The 16,679-nt window shown below is 39.2% G+C and overlaps 1 protein-coding gene across 3 annotated transcripts in view; it reads left to right on the top strand.

Annotated features, from left to right (window-relative positions):
* The window catches only part of VEPH1 (ventricular zone expressed PH domain containing 1), a 200,510-nt gene that overhangs the window by 16,102 nt on the left and 167,729 nt on the right, over positions 1-16,679 (top strand). For all 3 annotated transcript variants that reach the window (XM_036017603.1, XM_028505107.2, XM_036017602.1), the window contains one exon: positions 7,691-7,906. In XM_036017603.1, the coding sequence (XP_035873496.1) occupies positions 7,691-7,906 (216 nt within the window). The remainder of the gene's footprint in view (positions 1-7,690; positions 7,907-16,679) is intronic.

The raw sequence follows: 16,679 nt of genomic DNA, 5'->3' as shown, positions 1-16,679 counted from the left end.
TGGCATCCTCTTTTTAACAATTGTATTTCACAACTATTTTTAAGGTGGTCATATCAGAAATACCACTTGTGTAGTGACCTTGTGTCTAGTTGACTCATGTAACTCTGTTATTAATACTAATAATTTGTCCGTATTTTTTCCATATATTCAACAAATATATTAGGAACCTTCAATGTTGCAGACATTGTACTGAATGCTAAGGATACAAGACCGAGCAAAATAGACATAAATAAATAAATAAATAAATAAATAAAATGTCTGCTATCATCCATTTAATTGGCAAAACAGAAAATTAACAAAATAAATAAGCAAAATATGTAGTATATTAGAAAAGGGTAAGTAAGTGCTGTGTAGAAAAATTAAGCAGAGGAGAAGGACAAGAGATTATAATTCTGAATTTTTAATAGGGTAGAGGTAGTAGGATATACTGAGAAGCTGGCATTTAGGCAAAACTTGGAAATGAGGGAGCCAACACTTGTGGATATCTGGAGGAAATCATTTCAGGCAAAAGAAACATCTACTGCAAGGGCCCTGAAGTGGGAGGCAGCCTGGAGTTTTTGAGAAACAGCAAGGAGGCCACTGTGGCTATAATAGAGGGAGCCAGGCAGGGAGGTCAGAGGACAACAGGACAGAAGGAAAGTGGAGGCAGATCACATGGGGCCTCCGGCAGCCGTTAGGGAACTTCGATGAGAAAGTAACACAAGCTGACTTTCCTTTTCCTATTCTGAGAACAGTCTGTGGGAAGGCAAAGGTGGACTTAGGGAAGCCAGTTATATTCTGCAATAATACAGAGGAAGAAGAACAGAGGCTGACCATCATGGAGGCATGGAGGTGGTGAGAAGTGTTCAGATTCTGGATATATTCATGAGAATGAGAGGGAATTTCAAAGATGTTTGGCCTGAAAAAATTGAATGATAAAATTGTCATTGAGTGAGATGGAGAAGCCTGAGGGAGGAACAGATTGGGGAAGGAGGGTATGGAGGAATCAAGAGTTGTGCTGCAGACATGGGAAGTATGGGCCGTCAGATGTCAGAGTGGAGATGCCGTGTAGAGAGCTGCATAGATGAGTCTAGAGGTGAGGCATGAAGTCGAGGCTGGACATTATCATTTTGGAAGTCATCAGCCTTAAGAATGATGAGATCACCAAAGGAAGGAGTGTAGAAAAAATTAAGAGAGTCCAAAGACTGATCCCAGTTCTTAGAAGTCACAGAGATGATGAAGGACCAGTAAAGACCTGAGAGAAATTTAGGGGAAGAGGAAGAAAATCAAAAGAGCACAATGTCCTGAAAGCTGAGTAGAAAAGCTGTATGAGGTAGAAAGTGCTGTCAAATGCTGCTGATAGGTCTAGTGAGATGAGGATTGAGAACTGACCTTGCATTCAAGCACTTACAGGTCATGTGACTTGACCAAAGAAGTATCATTGGGTAGGGAGGGGTGCAAGTCAGATTGCTTTTAAGATGAAATGGGAGGGAAAGACCTGAAAAGAATGAGCAGTGACCACTCATTTTCCTATAAAGAATAGCACAGAAATGGGGTGGCAATTAGACAGCATTAGGGAGTCAAAAAAGTTTTTGGTTTTTTTTTAGGATGAGAGAAACACATGCTTTGGAAGTTTCTAAGTATATAATCATTATCTTAAAATAATGATGGGTTTGTTTCTTCCTTTTTAAAAAATATATTTTATTATGCTATTACAGTTGTCCCATTCCCCGCTTCACCCCCCTCGCCCATGCAACACCCCTTCCCACCCACATTCCCTGCCTTTAGATGATATCCATGGGTCATATTTGTAAGTTCTTTAGCTTCTACATTTCCCATACTATTCTTGCCCTCCCCCTGTCTATTTTCTACCTACCATCTATGCTACTTATTCTCTGTACCTTTCCCTACCCTCTCCTCCTTCCACTCCCTTGTTGATAACACTCCATGTGATCTCCATTTCTGTGATTCTGTTCCTGTTCTAGTTGTTTGCTTAGTTTGTTTTCGTTTTTGCTTTTGTTTTAAGTGTGCTTGTTAATAATTGAGAGTTTGCTGTCATTTTCCTGTACTTGTTTTTTATCTTCTTTTTCTTAGATAAGGCCCTTTAACATTCCATATAATAAGGGCTTGGTGATGATGAACTCCTTTAACTTGACCTTATCTGAGAAGCACTTTATCTGCCCTTCCATTCTAAATGAAAGCTTTGCTGGATAGAGCAATCTTGGATGTAGGTCCTTGCCTTTCATTACTTGGAATACTTCTTTCCAGCCCCTTCTTACCTGTAAGGTCTCTTTTGAGAAATCAGCTGATAGTCTGATGGGCACTCCTTTGTAGGCAACTATCTCCTGTTGTCTTGTGGCTTTTAAGATTCTCTCCTTATCTTTAACCTTGGCTAATGTAATTATGATGTGCCTTGGTGTGTTCCTCCTTGGGTCCAAACTCTTTGGGACTCTCTGAGCTTCCTGGACTTCCTGGAAGTCTATTTCCTTTGCCAGAATGGGGAAGTTCTCCTTTATCATCTGTTCAAATAACTTTTCCACTTGTTGCTCTTCCTCTTCTCCTTCTGGTACCCTTATAATTTGGATGTTGGAATGTTTAAAGATGTCCTGGAGGTTCCTAAGCCTCTCATCATTTTTTTGAATTGTTGTTTCTTCATTCTTTTCTGATTGAATGTTTCTTTCTTCCTTCTGGTCCACTCCATTGATTTGAGTCCCAGTTTCCTTTCCATTATTGGTTCCTTCCACTTTCCTTCCGCTATTGGTTCCCTGTACATTTTCCTTTATTTCACTTATTGTAGCCTTCATCTTTTCATCTAATTTGTGACCAAATTCAACCAATTCTGTAAGCATCCTGATTACCAGTGTTTTGAATTGTGCATCTGATAGGTTGGCCACCTCTTCATTGCTTAGTTGCATTTTTTCTAGGGCTTTGATCTGTTTTTTCATTTGGGCCATTTGTGTGTGTGTGTGTGTGTGTGTGTGTGTTGATGCGCCTGTTACATATAAAGGGGTGGAGCTTTAGGTGTTCACTAGGGCGGGGTAACCCACTTGCTGGGTTGTGATGCTATATGTGGGGGAGGAGTCTGAGAGGGAATAATGGCACTTACTCTGCTCTCCACCTGACTTCTGTCAATTCCCCCACTTCCCACAAGCAAAGTGGGCCCTTCTGGTGCTGATTCCCGGGTGGGTGGGTTTGTGTACGTGCTAGAACCCTGTGGGTCTCTTCAATGAACTCTCCTGTGAGGCTGGGAGTTTCTCCCACTGCCACCTCAACCCCCACAGATATTTTCAATTGGTGTTTCGAGGCTTTATTTCCCTGAGCTGGGGCCCTGGGTTGCGCCATCTGTCTAGCTCCCCAGTTTCACTTGGTTTATCTGTACATGAATGTGGGGCCACCCAGTCTGCCAGCCGCCTTGTGCGCTGTTCCCATTCACAATCCACTGCCTCGCTGGATCCACCAGCCACCACTTTGCCGTGACCCCTCTCCGCCCAGTCGCCCGACTCCACCCTGCCTACCGGTCTGGATGAAGGTGTCTACTTTCACTCCTTGGTGTTGGACTTCTGTACAGTTCAATTTTCTGTCAGTTCTGTTTTTTTTTGTTTTTGTTTTTCAATTGTTGTTATCCTCCTTTTGGTTGTACGAGAAGGCACAGTGTGTCTACCTATGCCTCCATCTTGGCCAGAAGTCCCTCTGTTTCTTCCTTTCTAATTCTTCTGCCTTTTATATGATGTCTTTGTCTCGTCCTGACTAGCACTCCAGAATAATGTTGAATAAGCAGGGGATAATAGAAATCTTTTTCTCGTTCATTAAAGGAAGTTTTCTGACTTTTCAATGTAAGTGTGATGTTTGCCGCAGGCTTTTAGTTAGGACCTTTTATCAGACTAAGGAGGTTCCCTTTTATTCCCATTTTTCTAAGAATTGTTTAATTTTATCAACTGCTTTTTCTGCCCTTTTGAAAGCATCTTCTTTTCTCCTTTTAATCTCTTAATGTGCTGAATTTCACTAATAGATTTTTGATTTCATGGGATAAAATGAAATCTGACTTTTATTTTAATACATTTCCAGATTTGGTTTGCTATTTTTAAGGGGTTTTGGAACTAATGAAATTGGCCTGATTGTCCTTTCTTTTACTGTCTTTCCCTGGCTTGGCATCAATTTACATGTATTAGTCTCATAAAATGAATTGGGAAATTTCTCCACATTTCTATTGTCTATAACAGTTTTATAAGATTGTAGCGATCTATTCCTTGATTTCACAGAAAACTGTAAAACACTCTGGGTATCATGAGATTTGTCTTGTTTTGGGTTTTTTAAGTAGATTTTTAAACTATTGATTTAATTTATTTGGAGAAAATTGACAGATTCAATTTATTTGAAGAAAGTTGGGGGGAGGTTGCTTTAGTCACTTTTGGTAAAAAATATTTTCTAGAAAATCATATGTTTTATCTGAGTTTTCAAATTTGTTCTTGTTTTGTGTTCTGTTGCATCTGTATTTAAATGCACATTTTCACTGTTTTTTTTTTCATTAGTATTTTCAGAGCTTTATCTGATTTTAAAAGTTTTGAGTTCATTAATCATCTATATGGGATCTTTATGTCTTTTACTAACTTTATTAATGTTTACTAGTTTCTTCTTTGTTCTTTCTCTGGTTGTATTTTATATTCTTTTTCTAATCCCCTCAAGTGTATTATTAGCTTACTGATTTTTTTTACTTGTTTATTTCCTAATAAAAGCATTAATAACCATAAATATAAGACCATGTAGCTTAATCCCACAAGCTTTTGAGATATAGTATTTTCATTATAAATTCTAAATACTTTCTTATTTTGATTCTGATTTCCTCTTTGACCCATAAGTGATTTAGAAGTTTGTGTTCTACTTTCCCAAACAACTTTTGTAATCTTTTTGTTGTTAAGTTAAAATTGTATTGCATTCTAGTCAAAGAATGTGAACTGAGTGATGCTAGCTGTTTGAAGTGGTTAAGACTTCCATTGTAATGTAGTTTAAGGCTCATCTGAATAAGCAGTAGTAGCTAATACTCATGTAGTGCTCACCATGTGCCAGGATCTGTCTTAAGAGTTTATCACAAATTACAAAACAATAACTGAAGAACTTTGTAGAAACTAAAAGAGAACTTACTTTTTTGTTACTAAGATATTGATAAAAGATGGTCTATCAAACTACAGTAAGTAATACAACTGAAAATAGGAGAAAAAGGCAATTCCCTTGAAAGAGATGAAAGAAATTGCAGAGAAATGAGAGGCTAGTACCATCGATTCATATCTTTGTAGAATTCTTTGTAAGGCATAATGTAACTCACAACTTAATTGGCAGTCTTTTCTCTTCCTTCGTAATAGAAGATCTCATAATTCATGCCTTCTTACATTTGTAGAATTGCAATAACTATATCTAAAGTTATTCAATAGCTTTGTTCTCCTTTTACCATAAGGACCTTGGAACACTTCAATGCCTATCTCATTCTTAAGCAACACTTTTATTCCACTTTGTTTAATTCCCTAGAAACTATTCTTTAAAATTACCGATTTTTTAAAAATTCAACCAATGTTTACTTCTAGTACCTAATACTTTCCTGTTTCTTTTCTGATCATTCTTTTGAACCCAAGTTTTCATTTTCTGAAGGGTACATTTTAAAAGTCCCTTCCATAAAGATCTGTTAGTGACAAAGTCTCGATGTTTATTTTTTGAAACATTGTTTATTATTTTGCTCTTAATTTTGAATGATACCTGGATATAAATTTCTAGATTGACAATCTTTATTTCTCAGAAATTTCCACTATTGCTGTTATGAAATCTACTGTTAGTTTATTTGTCATTTTTTATAGTGATCTGTCTTTTCTTTTATATTATTTTCTCTGTGTCTAGAGGTCCATGGTTCTATTATACCTCTAGATACGGTTTTATTTGCATTTTCCTACTTAATCCTCATTGTCTATTGTGACTTTGAGTTTTATGCTTTTAATCAATTTTGGAAAGTTTTAAAATATTATATCAAATATTATCTTTTCCACCCAATCTCTCCTTCTGTACATATTATTTATTTATTCATATAGGTATTCCACAGGTATTTATTTATCTTTTATCTTTCAGCAATATTCTAGGTATTAGAAATATAGTAGTGAACAAAGCCAACAAAAATCTTGCCCTTATATCCTTTATATTCTATCCTATTTTATCTTCCATTCCTCTTAATCTTTTGTATTGCTCACCTCTATATGATACATTATGGTTTCATTTCCTCAGCTCTATATTTCAATCCATAATCATAAATAACTTAAATTTCCAATTTAAAGAAGGAAAAACGATAAATCCCCAAAGACTGACATATTTGAGTACCTAAAAACTTAGTGTGTCAATAAATAGGAACAACAAAAAAATCCAAAAATACTGAAGCATGGAGACACATTCCCAAGCAATATGCCAAATGTTGACTTAACATCCTCCCAAGAAAAAGATATTGCACCACAGGAGAACCAAAAAAAAAAAAATGGAATCAACTAAGGAAAAATAAACAGAAGAATACAGTGGGCATTTCCAAAGGAGGAAATACAAATGGCCAATAAACATGACAAAATATTCAATCTTTCTTCTGATCAAGGAAATTCCAAGTAAAACAGCAATGAGGTATTGTTTTTCGCTGATCACTTTAGCAAAACAAAGATACTTTTTTCTTGCAAAAGTACAATAAGCAGAGTATGTTTTCACCCAGTCGATGGGAATATGAATCAGTAAGACCTTTAAGGAAAATAGTTGGGCAGAATGTATCGTGAACCTTAAAAAACGTTTCTGCACTTTGCCTCAGAAATGTCCACTTCTGGGGAACCTAGGCTCAAATTAGTCTACAGTGTGGGGAGGGCTTCATGCATAAGACGGCTTCTGCGGCATTGGTTGTAGCAGTATGAAAAGGTTGTCAGCACTGGAGTGTGCACTGGAGCCAGAGCTCGCTGGGATAGGGAGCCCCATCACCTCCTGTCGGAGGGCAACTGCTGGTGTGGGATCCAGTCTACCACATGGAGTTCACAGTCAGACCAATTTCCAAATTAAAGCAGTGGGCCTAGTTTTCACGTTTAGATGTTTTGAAGGGTCATATCATCTCTCAGTAAAGATCTGAGGAAGAATTAAAATAAGAGGAATGTAGGGAAATTGAGCTGGGGAAAGTTAAAATGGATTTGGCATTGAAATCCATTGTAATCCATTGGTATTGAAATTCATTGGTAATGAAAGTTAAAATGGAGTTGTTTGAAAAAAAAAGATGAAATGACCTGTTCTATTGTGTACAGAGAGAGAAAGCATATGAGGAGAAATTGGAAGGTATTTGAAACATTTCACAAAAGTTACTAAAATGTCAGAGTAAAATAATAATAATGATAATAACAATGGACTTAGAAACTGAAATAGCCTGAAGACTAAACCCACTTGCAAGTGAATAATTAAGCTCCTTTGGACTCTCACTCCTCCTTCTCTGTGTCTCTGGGCCGCAGGGGCCTGCTCCACCTGAGCATCGCTCCAACTCTGCCCCTTCCACAGGCTTCCCATCTCAGAAGAAGGCATGTCCCAGTGGGCTTTACAACCTCACCTCCTAGCACACGGTTTTGCATGTCTGTTTGCTAAATGACTCAGTTTGTATTTTGTCCTGCCTTTGATGGATAACTTTCCAGAGTATTATTTAACATGAAGGTTTTCTTCCAAATAGGATTACCAAACCAATAACAATGACCAGGCAGTGGTTGAAATCTGCATCACAAGAATCACAACAGCCATCAGAGAGACAGAGTCCATTGAAAAGCATGCAAAGGCCCTTGTGGCGCTCTGGGACTCCTGCCTGGAACACAACCTGAGAACCTCTGGGAGAGAGGAAGACACTCCCCATGCAAAAATCGCCTCTGATATCATGAGCTGCATTTTACAGGTATGTCGGTGCTGTTCAACATTATGCTATTTGATACTGGCTTGGCAGTTTAGGTGAACACACGATGTCTCTGAACCAAGAGCCAGTTTCTGTAGTGTTTGGCTACTGTCAAAAGATACCACAAACCATCAATAGCTAACCCAGACAGGCTGGTCATTAACAAACCTACTATATGCAAGATGCCCTGTGAGGAGTTCAAAGGAAAACCACAGCAAGCTCTAATTTGTTTGGAGAGATAAGACATGTACATAGGAAAAGCTGACAATAAAGCAATGTGTGCCCAGATTTAAATGGGGAATACTGGAAAATGCAGAAAAGAAGGCCTCTTTCATCCAAGGAGACTAAAAATGGGAGTGGAGTCTGAACTGAGGGGCAATGAGTTTGGCATGTGTGAAGAGAATTAACTCATTTTTAAGTGTATTTCTATGTGCATTGTGAATTCTCCATAATAATATTTGCCTTTTCTGATCACGTTAAATTCTTTCCTCTGGCATAAACATCATTTTGGAATTTTGGCGCAGCCACAACACAATTATGTGAGATTGAAGTGTTGGGCAGGACGCTTAACTTCCTAAACCACAGTTTCCTCCCCATAAAATGCAGATGAAGCAACAGTGTCTGCGACAGATTTTACCATCCAGGGGTGGTGAAAGGTGTTTCTCCAGAGAGAATCCTGTGATCAAATAAGTTGGTAAACACTGAACTCGATATTTCCCTTTTGAGCTATCCCAGTGCTTCATAGTATGTTAAAGTCTCTGGAAAGTCCTGGAATGAAGAAAGCCAGCTGTTTAGTACCGCATTTTCTACTCCGATTTGACCATGAAGTTTCTCCCCCAGCCCACCTCTAACACATCATATGTGAACAGCCCTCAGGACTGTGGCTCCTCTAAGCACAGTCCAGGGAATTCTAACTACGTCTAGCACCATGTGTGGCAGCTAATGTTAGTTTCATTTCTTCTCTTATTTTTTTTTCTCACAGTTGTCTATGCTTAACTGGAGCATATTTCATATTCAGTCCAGGGACTGGCCAACTGAACAAAAGACCCTACACACACTCTCACACTGTTTTTTAAATTTTGTTTTGTTTTGTTTTTTATCTCTAGGGTTAAGGATGAGAGGGGAGGAAATGGGGATTTCAATAAAATTAATGAGAGATTAATGTTGCTTGGATATAACCACAAAGAACTAATACATCTGTTCTTCATTGGTTACCTTGAATATGTTATTGACATACATCAGAAGCAGATTATTGACGCCAAAGTGCCACTCCAGGGATTTCAGACCGAAACCCACAAATCAGCTGTACTCTTTAGCTCCCATTACAATTTCAAAACCACTGGTCTAGACTCCAGAACAGTGCCGCCCAGCAGGCCACAGACGCCAGCCACCTATGTCATTTGAAATCCTCCAGTAGCAACATGAAAAAGTACAAAGAAACACATGAAATTGATTTGTGCTAATGTATTTTCTTTAACTCAGTATATCCAAAATATTATTATTTCAGCATGTAATCAATATTAAAATTAATGAGATACTTTACTTTTTTAAATATTGGGTTGACCAAAATGTTCATATGATTTTTTCTGTAAGATAAAAGACACATTTTTCATTTTCACCAACAACTTTATTGATTTGAATATTTTATGTATGTCAGTTATCTCCCATGTGGTATAAAATTGATCGTTCTCAATTAATGTCTCAATTTGATCGCTATCAACTTCAACTGGTGTACTCAACCGTGGAGCATCATCCAGTCTGAAATCTCTAGCTCAAAACTTCACAGACCACTTTTGACACATTTGATCAGTCACAGCACCTTTTCCATACACTGTACAAACCTTCTCTTGCTTTTCAGCTCCATGTTTACCTTTCTTGAAATAAAAAAGCATAATATGCTAAAAATGGTGTGTATTATCTTCCCCCTCCAATATTAATATGGCTACACAAAAATCCACCAATTTTTATGTCTTTTTTAAAATGCATGTTGATATGACAGCTGTCACGATACAATCTAATAAAACTGTTTCGAATGAAGTTAAAGACAACTAAGCGCTACTAGAGCCATCTTACTGAAAAAACCAAATGAACTTTTTGGCCAGCCCATCCTAAATCTTACAGATCTGGCGTGTGTTTGAGCATGTCTCGCTTTGGAGTACTCAGCCTCTCAGGTGCTCAAGGGCTTCCCATGGGGAGTGGCTCCTGGGGTAGTGCAGTTCTAGAGAGTCAGGAAGATATTCCGGATGGAGATCACATTTGGACAGTAATTAGGAATTTCACTGATGGAGTGAGAGAACGTTCCAAGAAAAAAAAAAAAAAAACAGCTTGTGTAAAAGTCCAGATTTGTGAAATAAGACCAAGACAGAAAAGCAGGCTGCCCATCCCAAATGCCCTAAACTTTAATACAAACAGATGTTTCATTCTGGGTAAGGGGTTATGTCTCCTACTTAAAAGTTGGGGGTGGGGTGGGAGAGAAGACAGCAAATGCTTCTGAGAAATAAAAATGCTAAACTTACTGTTGGTCAAGGACTCAGTGATTCAGTGGAAATGACTTTGTAAGATTGTTGAGAACAGGGTCCCGAGGACAAACACTGATATTTTGGGAAGAGACTGAGAAAAGAGCAAAGGGATAAGCCTCTTGGTTGAAAAGGACAAGGAACACCAGCCTGTAGAGCCACTGTGGGCACAGGGTGTCCTTGGTGCACCCTCCAAGGAGGCAGGAGGTTTTATAGGAGAAGGCAGGAAGCCCTAAAGGGAAACTCGCCTTTCAGCAAGGGTTAGCGGTTCGTCCTGGCCACCTCTGAGGATGTGATCCCAGAAAGTCAGCTCCAGAACCGCAGGCAAGGCTGTGGTCTCAGCGCTAGCATTTGGCTTTCATCAGATTTTCAGGAGAACTATAGTAAATACTGAAAAGATGATTTTACCCTGCTTATCATTTGGGTTTTTGTGGGAACCATGTATAAGTCCAGATGACTCATGTTCTATGCTGTTATTTCAGTATAGATCACTGTCAAAAGCCATCCTTAGCATTTTTAGCTTGCACCACAGCCAAAAAAAAAAAAAAAGAAAGAAAAAGAAAGAGAGAGAGAGAGAGAGTGGTTTCCTCTCTATCCACCCCTTCTCCCCAGATAAGCAACCTCAGCATCAAGCCAGGGCCCCTTCAGTTCTTTCCACACCCTTGCCCATTTCACTTGATATTTTTTTCTGGGCACTTCACTGTCATTGTAAACATAAATATGTTCACTCACACAAAAAAAATTTGCCTTATTTTCCCCAAAATTACCATTTTCAACCTATACTCCAACCTACCCCAAGGGACCATTCCTATTCCTCTTTTAATGAGTAATTATATGTGGTAGGCAAAAGTAGATTCACACTTGTACAAATAAGTAACACAATCATTAATAAATGTTAATACAAGAATAAACTGTGTTGCACACACTCACAACTGTAAACCTACTTTTGCCAATTCCTATATTGAATCCTTTCTTTCGTTGGTTCCTAAATTAACCTTAAAATAATATAAAATCCCAGAATTCACCCTCTAGACATTCCTCAGTATAAAATCAGTACAGGTATGCAGCACGCACTTCTGAGTTCTGCTTTCTCTTGCCTTGGATGATGGGGTGAGGACAAACTTAACTGATTTTAGAGAGAGGGGAAGGGAGGGAGAGAGACAGGGAGGGAAACATCAATAGGGGAAGAACCCACAGCCTAGTCATAGGACCTGACCAGGAATCAAACTTGCAACCCTTTGGTTTACATGACGACACTCCAATCAACTGAGCCACACCAGCTGGGGCTGGGTGAAGTGCCTTCTACAAACCCATCCTGAGTCCTTAGACAAGTCTCTCAAATTGTCATCTAGAAAACAAAGGATGGACCAGATCACCTCCCAGTTTGACATTCTGATTGCCTTAGGATATGCTGAGAGGTGGAATGGCAAAGAGCTTCAGAGTTTGAGGGCCTTATAGTCGATGCCATTTGTCTTGTAAAAAATCAAAGATCTCTCTAAGAGATCTCAAAATCATTTTATCTCTCTAAGCCTCTGTTCTGACCAATGTAAAATGGGCATAACAAACTCATTGCTCATGAAGAGCATCTTTTATTATAAAAGCAATCTCCCTGTATGGTTGAGCCACTATCCAGAAGTGCCTATTTCCAACCACAGCTCCCTCTGACCAGGTTTTTGTGTAGAGTTGTCCAATGCCCATTGCTTTGCCCCTGGAAAAATTATGAGGGGGAAGATGCCCTCTACAAAGCACATTACAATCCAGGATAAATCCAAACCTGGAGAGGGTTAAAAAAATTAAAAGGCACCTCAAGGTACATTGACATACCTGATGTACTAGAATGAAATTCTAGAGCAGTTTCAGCCTCTTATCCAACCAGATCACTTGGCAGAGCTGTTGTCAAGTCGGCTGTGCATTTTATCTCTTCCTCATCTCCGCCCACACTGTTGATGACCCCTGTGAAGAAGAAGATTGCTCAAGGGGGTTATCTGGAGGGAAGAATAGGAATAATTCCCAAATCTACTGTTGGAAAATCAAAAAGTACCAGTATTTCTTCTTTAGAAGGACCCCATTGACTATTCTTTTTGATGCCACACTTCAATTTTCTTATTTCTTCTTCTTCCCCAGCTAATGTTTCATGAGAATTCAAAATCAGTCCCTGATTAGCATTGTGTGCAAAGCGGCTCGGATAGCTTTGAGAGCATTTCCAATACAACTCCTAGAGGCGGGACTGCTTGTGTGGGTTTAGGACATAGACCCAACCTCAGTCATTCAATAAACATTCAATAGACAACCCCACTCTATCATTTACTTGCAGTGTGATCTTGAGCAAATTAATCTTGTTGTGCCTTCATTTGTAAAATGCAAGTGACAAGAGTAGCTGCCTCGTAAGTTTGATGTCAGTATTAAATAAATAGACATTTTTAAAAAATAGACATAAAATCTTTAGGATACAGAAATTTGCTTCATAAGCATTGACTTGGATTAATGTCATCATCAGCATCATCCATGGAAGGCCAAAATAGCACTCAACACTTTGTAAGAGGCTATTCATTTAATTATTTGTTACAGCCATTGTTCATTGCTTCTCTCCCCATCCCCAAAATATGAGCTCTTTTTCATTCACTAATGTAGTCTCAGCACCTAGAACAAGTGAATGACACACAGTGGGTGCTCAAAATAATATTTACTGGATGAATGAATGAGTGGATGAATGAATGAACAAATAGTTCAAGAGACATGATTGTTTCCTGGCTTCCACAACAGCTACCCTGTTCCCAGAGTGGGCCAAAGTACTTACTCCTCGGTCAATGACACATGAGACAGTGGTGTGGAATGGGAAGAGACTGCAGCAAACCCCCAGCGTCCTGAGACCCTCTCTCTTGTTACATGTCAGAAAACACACTGGGAAAACTTAACAGTATGTGCCATATAGATTTTACATATAGCCATGCTACTAAGAACAAAACATTTTATATGTAAATTCAAATTTCGTTTGATTATCTGATCAATGTTGCATTGTATAACTATTTTAATAAATGATGTTTACTATTTCTTGAGACTACTCTTTTGCAGCTCTTACTTGAATTCAAGGCCTGAGAGCCAAAGAGCTTTTTAGTTGCTATCATGTCAGATAAATATCTCTTCTACTTGGCTTTATTCTTTTCAATTTTAAAACACTGGGAAACGTTCCCAAAGTACATTTTCAAAAGGAAAATCTCCACCAAAAGCTCAAATTGGTGCTAATCTAGTTAAGAAATATAATTCTTGGCATCTGTAGAACAAGGGCCTCTTGTTTTGCTTCTCCAGAGAGTTATAACTGTCCCCGTGAACACGTCTTTATTTCTACCCCGTACTCCCCTGAACTCGTTCCCTGAGTGCTGGGCACTGAGTTGTATGTAAGATGATACACATACCAACATGCTCACGTCTGCACTGTGGGGCAAGGTCTATCATAGACTCTGGCATTAACGGCTGCTGCTAAAGTGGTTTATTTGCACGAGTAGTCACAGGCCTTTCTTGGCATGTGTACCATCAGCATTCCCATGATCTAAAGAATCCTAGTGGTAAAACAGTTGCATGGGCCTCAGATCTACTGCATTAGTGACTCCTTTCACTTCACTTGAGAGCAAAGGAGGTTGTATAGTGCCTATTGGGTCCCAGGGCCCATGTCTGTCCAGCCTTATCTTGGCCTCCCAGCCCCTTACTCACATCCTGTTGCTGTCAGCGGTGCCCATGACTTCTTGACACACTAGGAATTGTCTAGACACTGTTTAGAGGTTGTGTGAGCCTTGGGTCGCAATTCCTTAGTGTTTATATGAACTGCTTGCTCTTTGCATAATGTTTCACTTCTCCTGTCATTTAAGAGATTTTTAGATGGCCTTTGTGGGAGGAAAACAGAAAAATTAAGTGTGTTAAAGTTTTTTTCCCCCATAATGACATTATACATTTTTTAGGGGATTTTATATGTTTCCCTTGGAACCATACTTTACAGACATTAATAACTGCCTGCTTTTTTTCTCAAGAACATCTAGAACTGTGGAAACAGAACATGATCAAATTGGCTAAGACAGCCCGTTATTTCATTGTTGCTGGCAAGTGTTAGTTCGTGTCCAAAGTGCAAAAACATTAGTTGCTGGGAATACTGAATTCCACTGACCTTTCACTGTGCCTGCCTATGTCCACAATTAGTTGTAAACACCTAAGTTGTACTTCCCAATGCCATTACCTGTGGTTTCCTAGCAAGTTACAGGTAGATGTGCTTGAAGACATAGACCTCTAATGGAAGCTGTGTACCTCTCTAGCTGCAAGTTGTTCTCGGCCAAGGACTCAGGGGAGATAAAATAAACACGGGCCGGCAGTTCATTGGAAGCTCTGAGGAGCTCTGAGAAGAACTGTTTGATTGTGTTCTATATTCTCGAAATGAGGATATTTGACCTGCTATCACTGGAACAAAAATGTGTCATCTAAAAGTTAAATTTGCAAAAGTCTACACATAATGGAGAAATTGGCTGTCTCTGGGAACAACCCAAGAAATTGTACAGGTAGGACTAAGGGGGTTGGAAAACATCTAATGCTCTATGTGAGGTAATATGAATAGAACCTCAAGGGAGCAGGGGTAGAATATGATTATAATAGAGAAAATGGACACATGAATTGGCCTTCCTAAAGCCTATGTGTCTGAAGAGTAAATCAACAAAAAGATGATGCTCACCATGGAGTCATTATTTTGGCACATTTATCCAGCTCTGCCTAGCAGGTAGAGACTGAATCTGATGAAGTTCCGGTCACTAGAGGTGGTGATTTGGTTATCGTACAGGAGTGTTATTTTGGTTAGGTTTCACATGGCACAGATGGAATGCCTCACAGGATTCTCCTTTGCTCCGATCAGATCTTGAGCTCGTGAGTAGAGATTCTGGTTAGTAATCTGGTTCCTGATATCCTAATAATGTGAAAGGGATACCCAGCTGTGACCTGGAAAATACCCTGACTGTGGATGAGTAGATTGGCATGACTGATTGTCCACCAGCCTTTTGGAAATCTGTTGGTGTACGTTAGCTTCAGTGGACCCAAAGGATTCTGGGTGGCTGACCAAGCACATGCTCAGACTTCCAAAGCTGAAGTGAGGGGAGGGGCACAGCCAGCCTCTCAGGGAGTCCCACAGTTCATCGTATCAATAATTGTCTAGTCCAATGAAGCCCCAGTTAAATTCACTGAGAGGGGAGATAAAGGCACAGCCTAGTATTAGAGAAGTAAGGCGGCAGGCCTTGGCCTTTTTGATAGTTTTATAGTGTTAGGAACTCTAAGAAGTTAAGGCAGAAACCAGTAAGTGAAACTGCTATATAAGCATGATTTGTCACCAAGGAATAGGGTCAGAACTTTCAATATGGCTGACTTAATGGTTCGATGTCAGATTAGGTTGTGGAATATCTATTTTCTCTGCTCAGAAGTCAGGTTGACTGTTGAGTCCTAAACATGAGTGAAACTGCAGGAATGGATTAAGGGTTTATCAGAGTTTATCTGTTTTTGTTTCTAGGGGCTGGGAGGAAATAAAAACTTTAAGTATTAGAGACTTACCTGGCTCACCTAAAACAATTTAGGGGTTGAGTTGGCCTCAGGCACAGCTTCATGCATGGAATTCAAATGATCTCACCCAAACCCAGTTTTTCTAAACTTATCTCTCATATAGATCAATATTGCCTTGAATCTCAAATAAATTCTGTCCTTGTGAGGTCATGAGATGGTGGCAGCTACTCAAGCTTCCATTCTCAATGCTTTGAATCCATCGGAAAACAGAATCTCTTTCACAGAGCCCTGTAATAGCTCTTTAATTATAATTGGATAATTTGTCCATCCTTGAACCCATCATTTGGACCGGGAAATGTGATTCTCTGGACAATGTCTGAGTGATTTAACCACCCTTTAAGTCAGGAGCAGAAACGTCTTTGTGAGAAGTACCTGAGATGATGGCTATGGAAGTTGGAATCTGCTAAAGAGTGTGTAACAACTCACCTGCTCCATCAACTGGCCCTGAAAATGAATGGCACTGGGGCGTTAGACTTACTGGGCCATCGTGTCACTGGATGATACCAGTGAGAGGGAGAAGAGCCAGTGGGATCCTCCACCCTCGCCTCCTTTCCTACCATATTATGTTCCCACTGACAGCTATAACAATAGACTTACATGTTTTCCATTAGTTATTTAATTAAACAAATATTTACTGAACACCAACCAAAAACGTAGAATTGTGGGAGGTTTTAGAG

Source organism: Phyllostomus discolor, chromosome 2 (assembly GCF_004126475.2).
Source record: "Phyllostomus discolor isolate MPI-MPIP mPhyDis1 chromosome 2, mPhyDis1.pri.v3, whole genome shotgun sequence".
Classification (NCBI taxonomy): Eukaryota; Metazoa; Chordata; class Mammalia; order Chiroptera; family Phyllostomidae; genus Phyllostomus; species Phyllostomus discolor.
The sequence above is the reverse complement of the archived record's forward strand: the minus strand, read 5'-3'. Positions and strand labels throughout refer to the sequence as shown.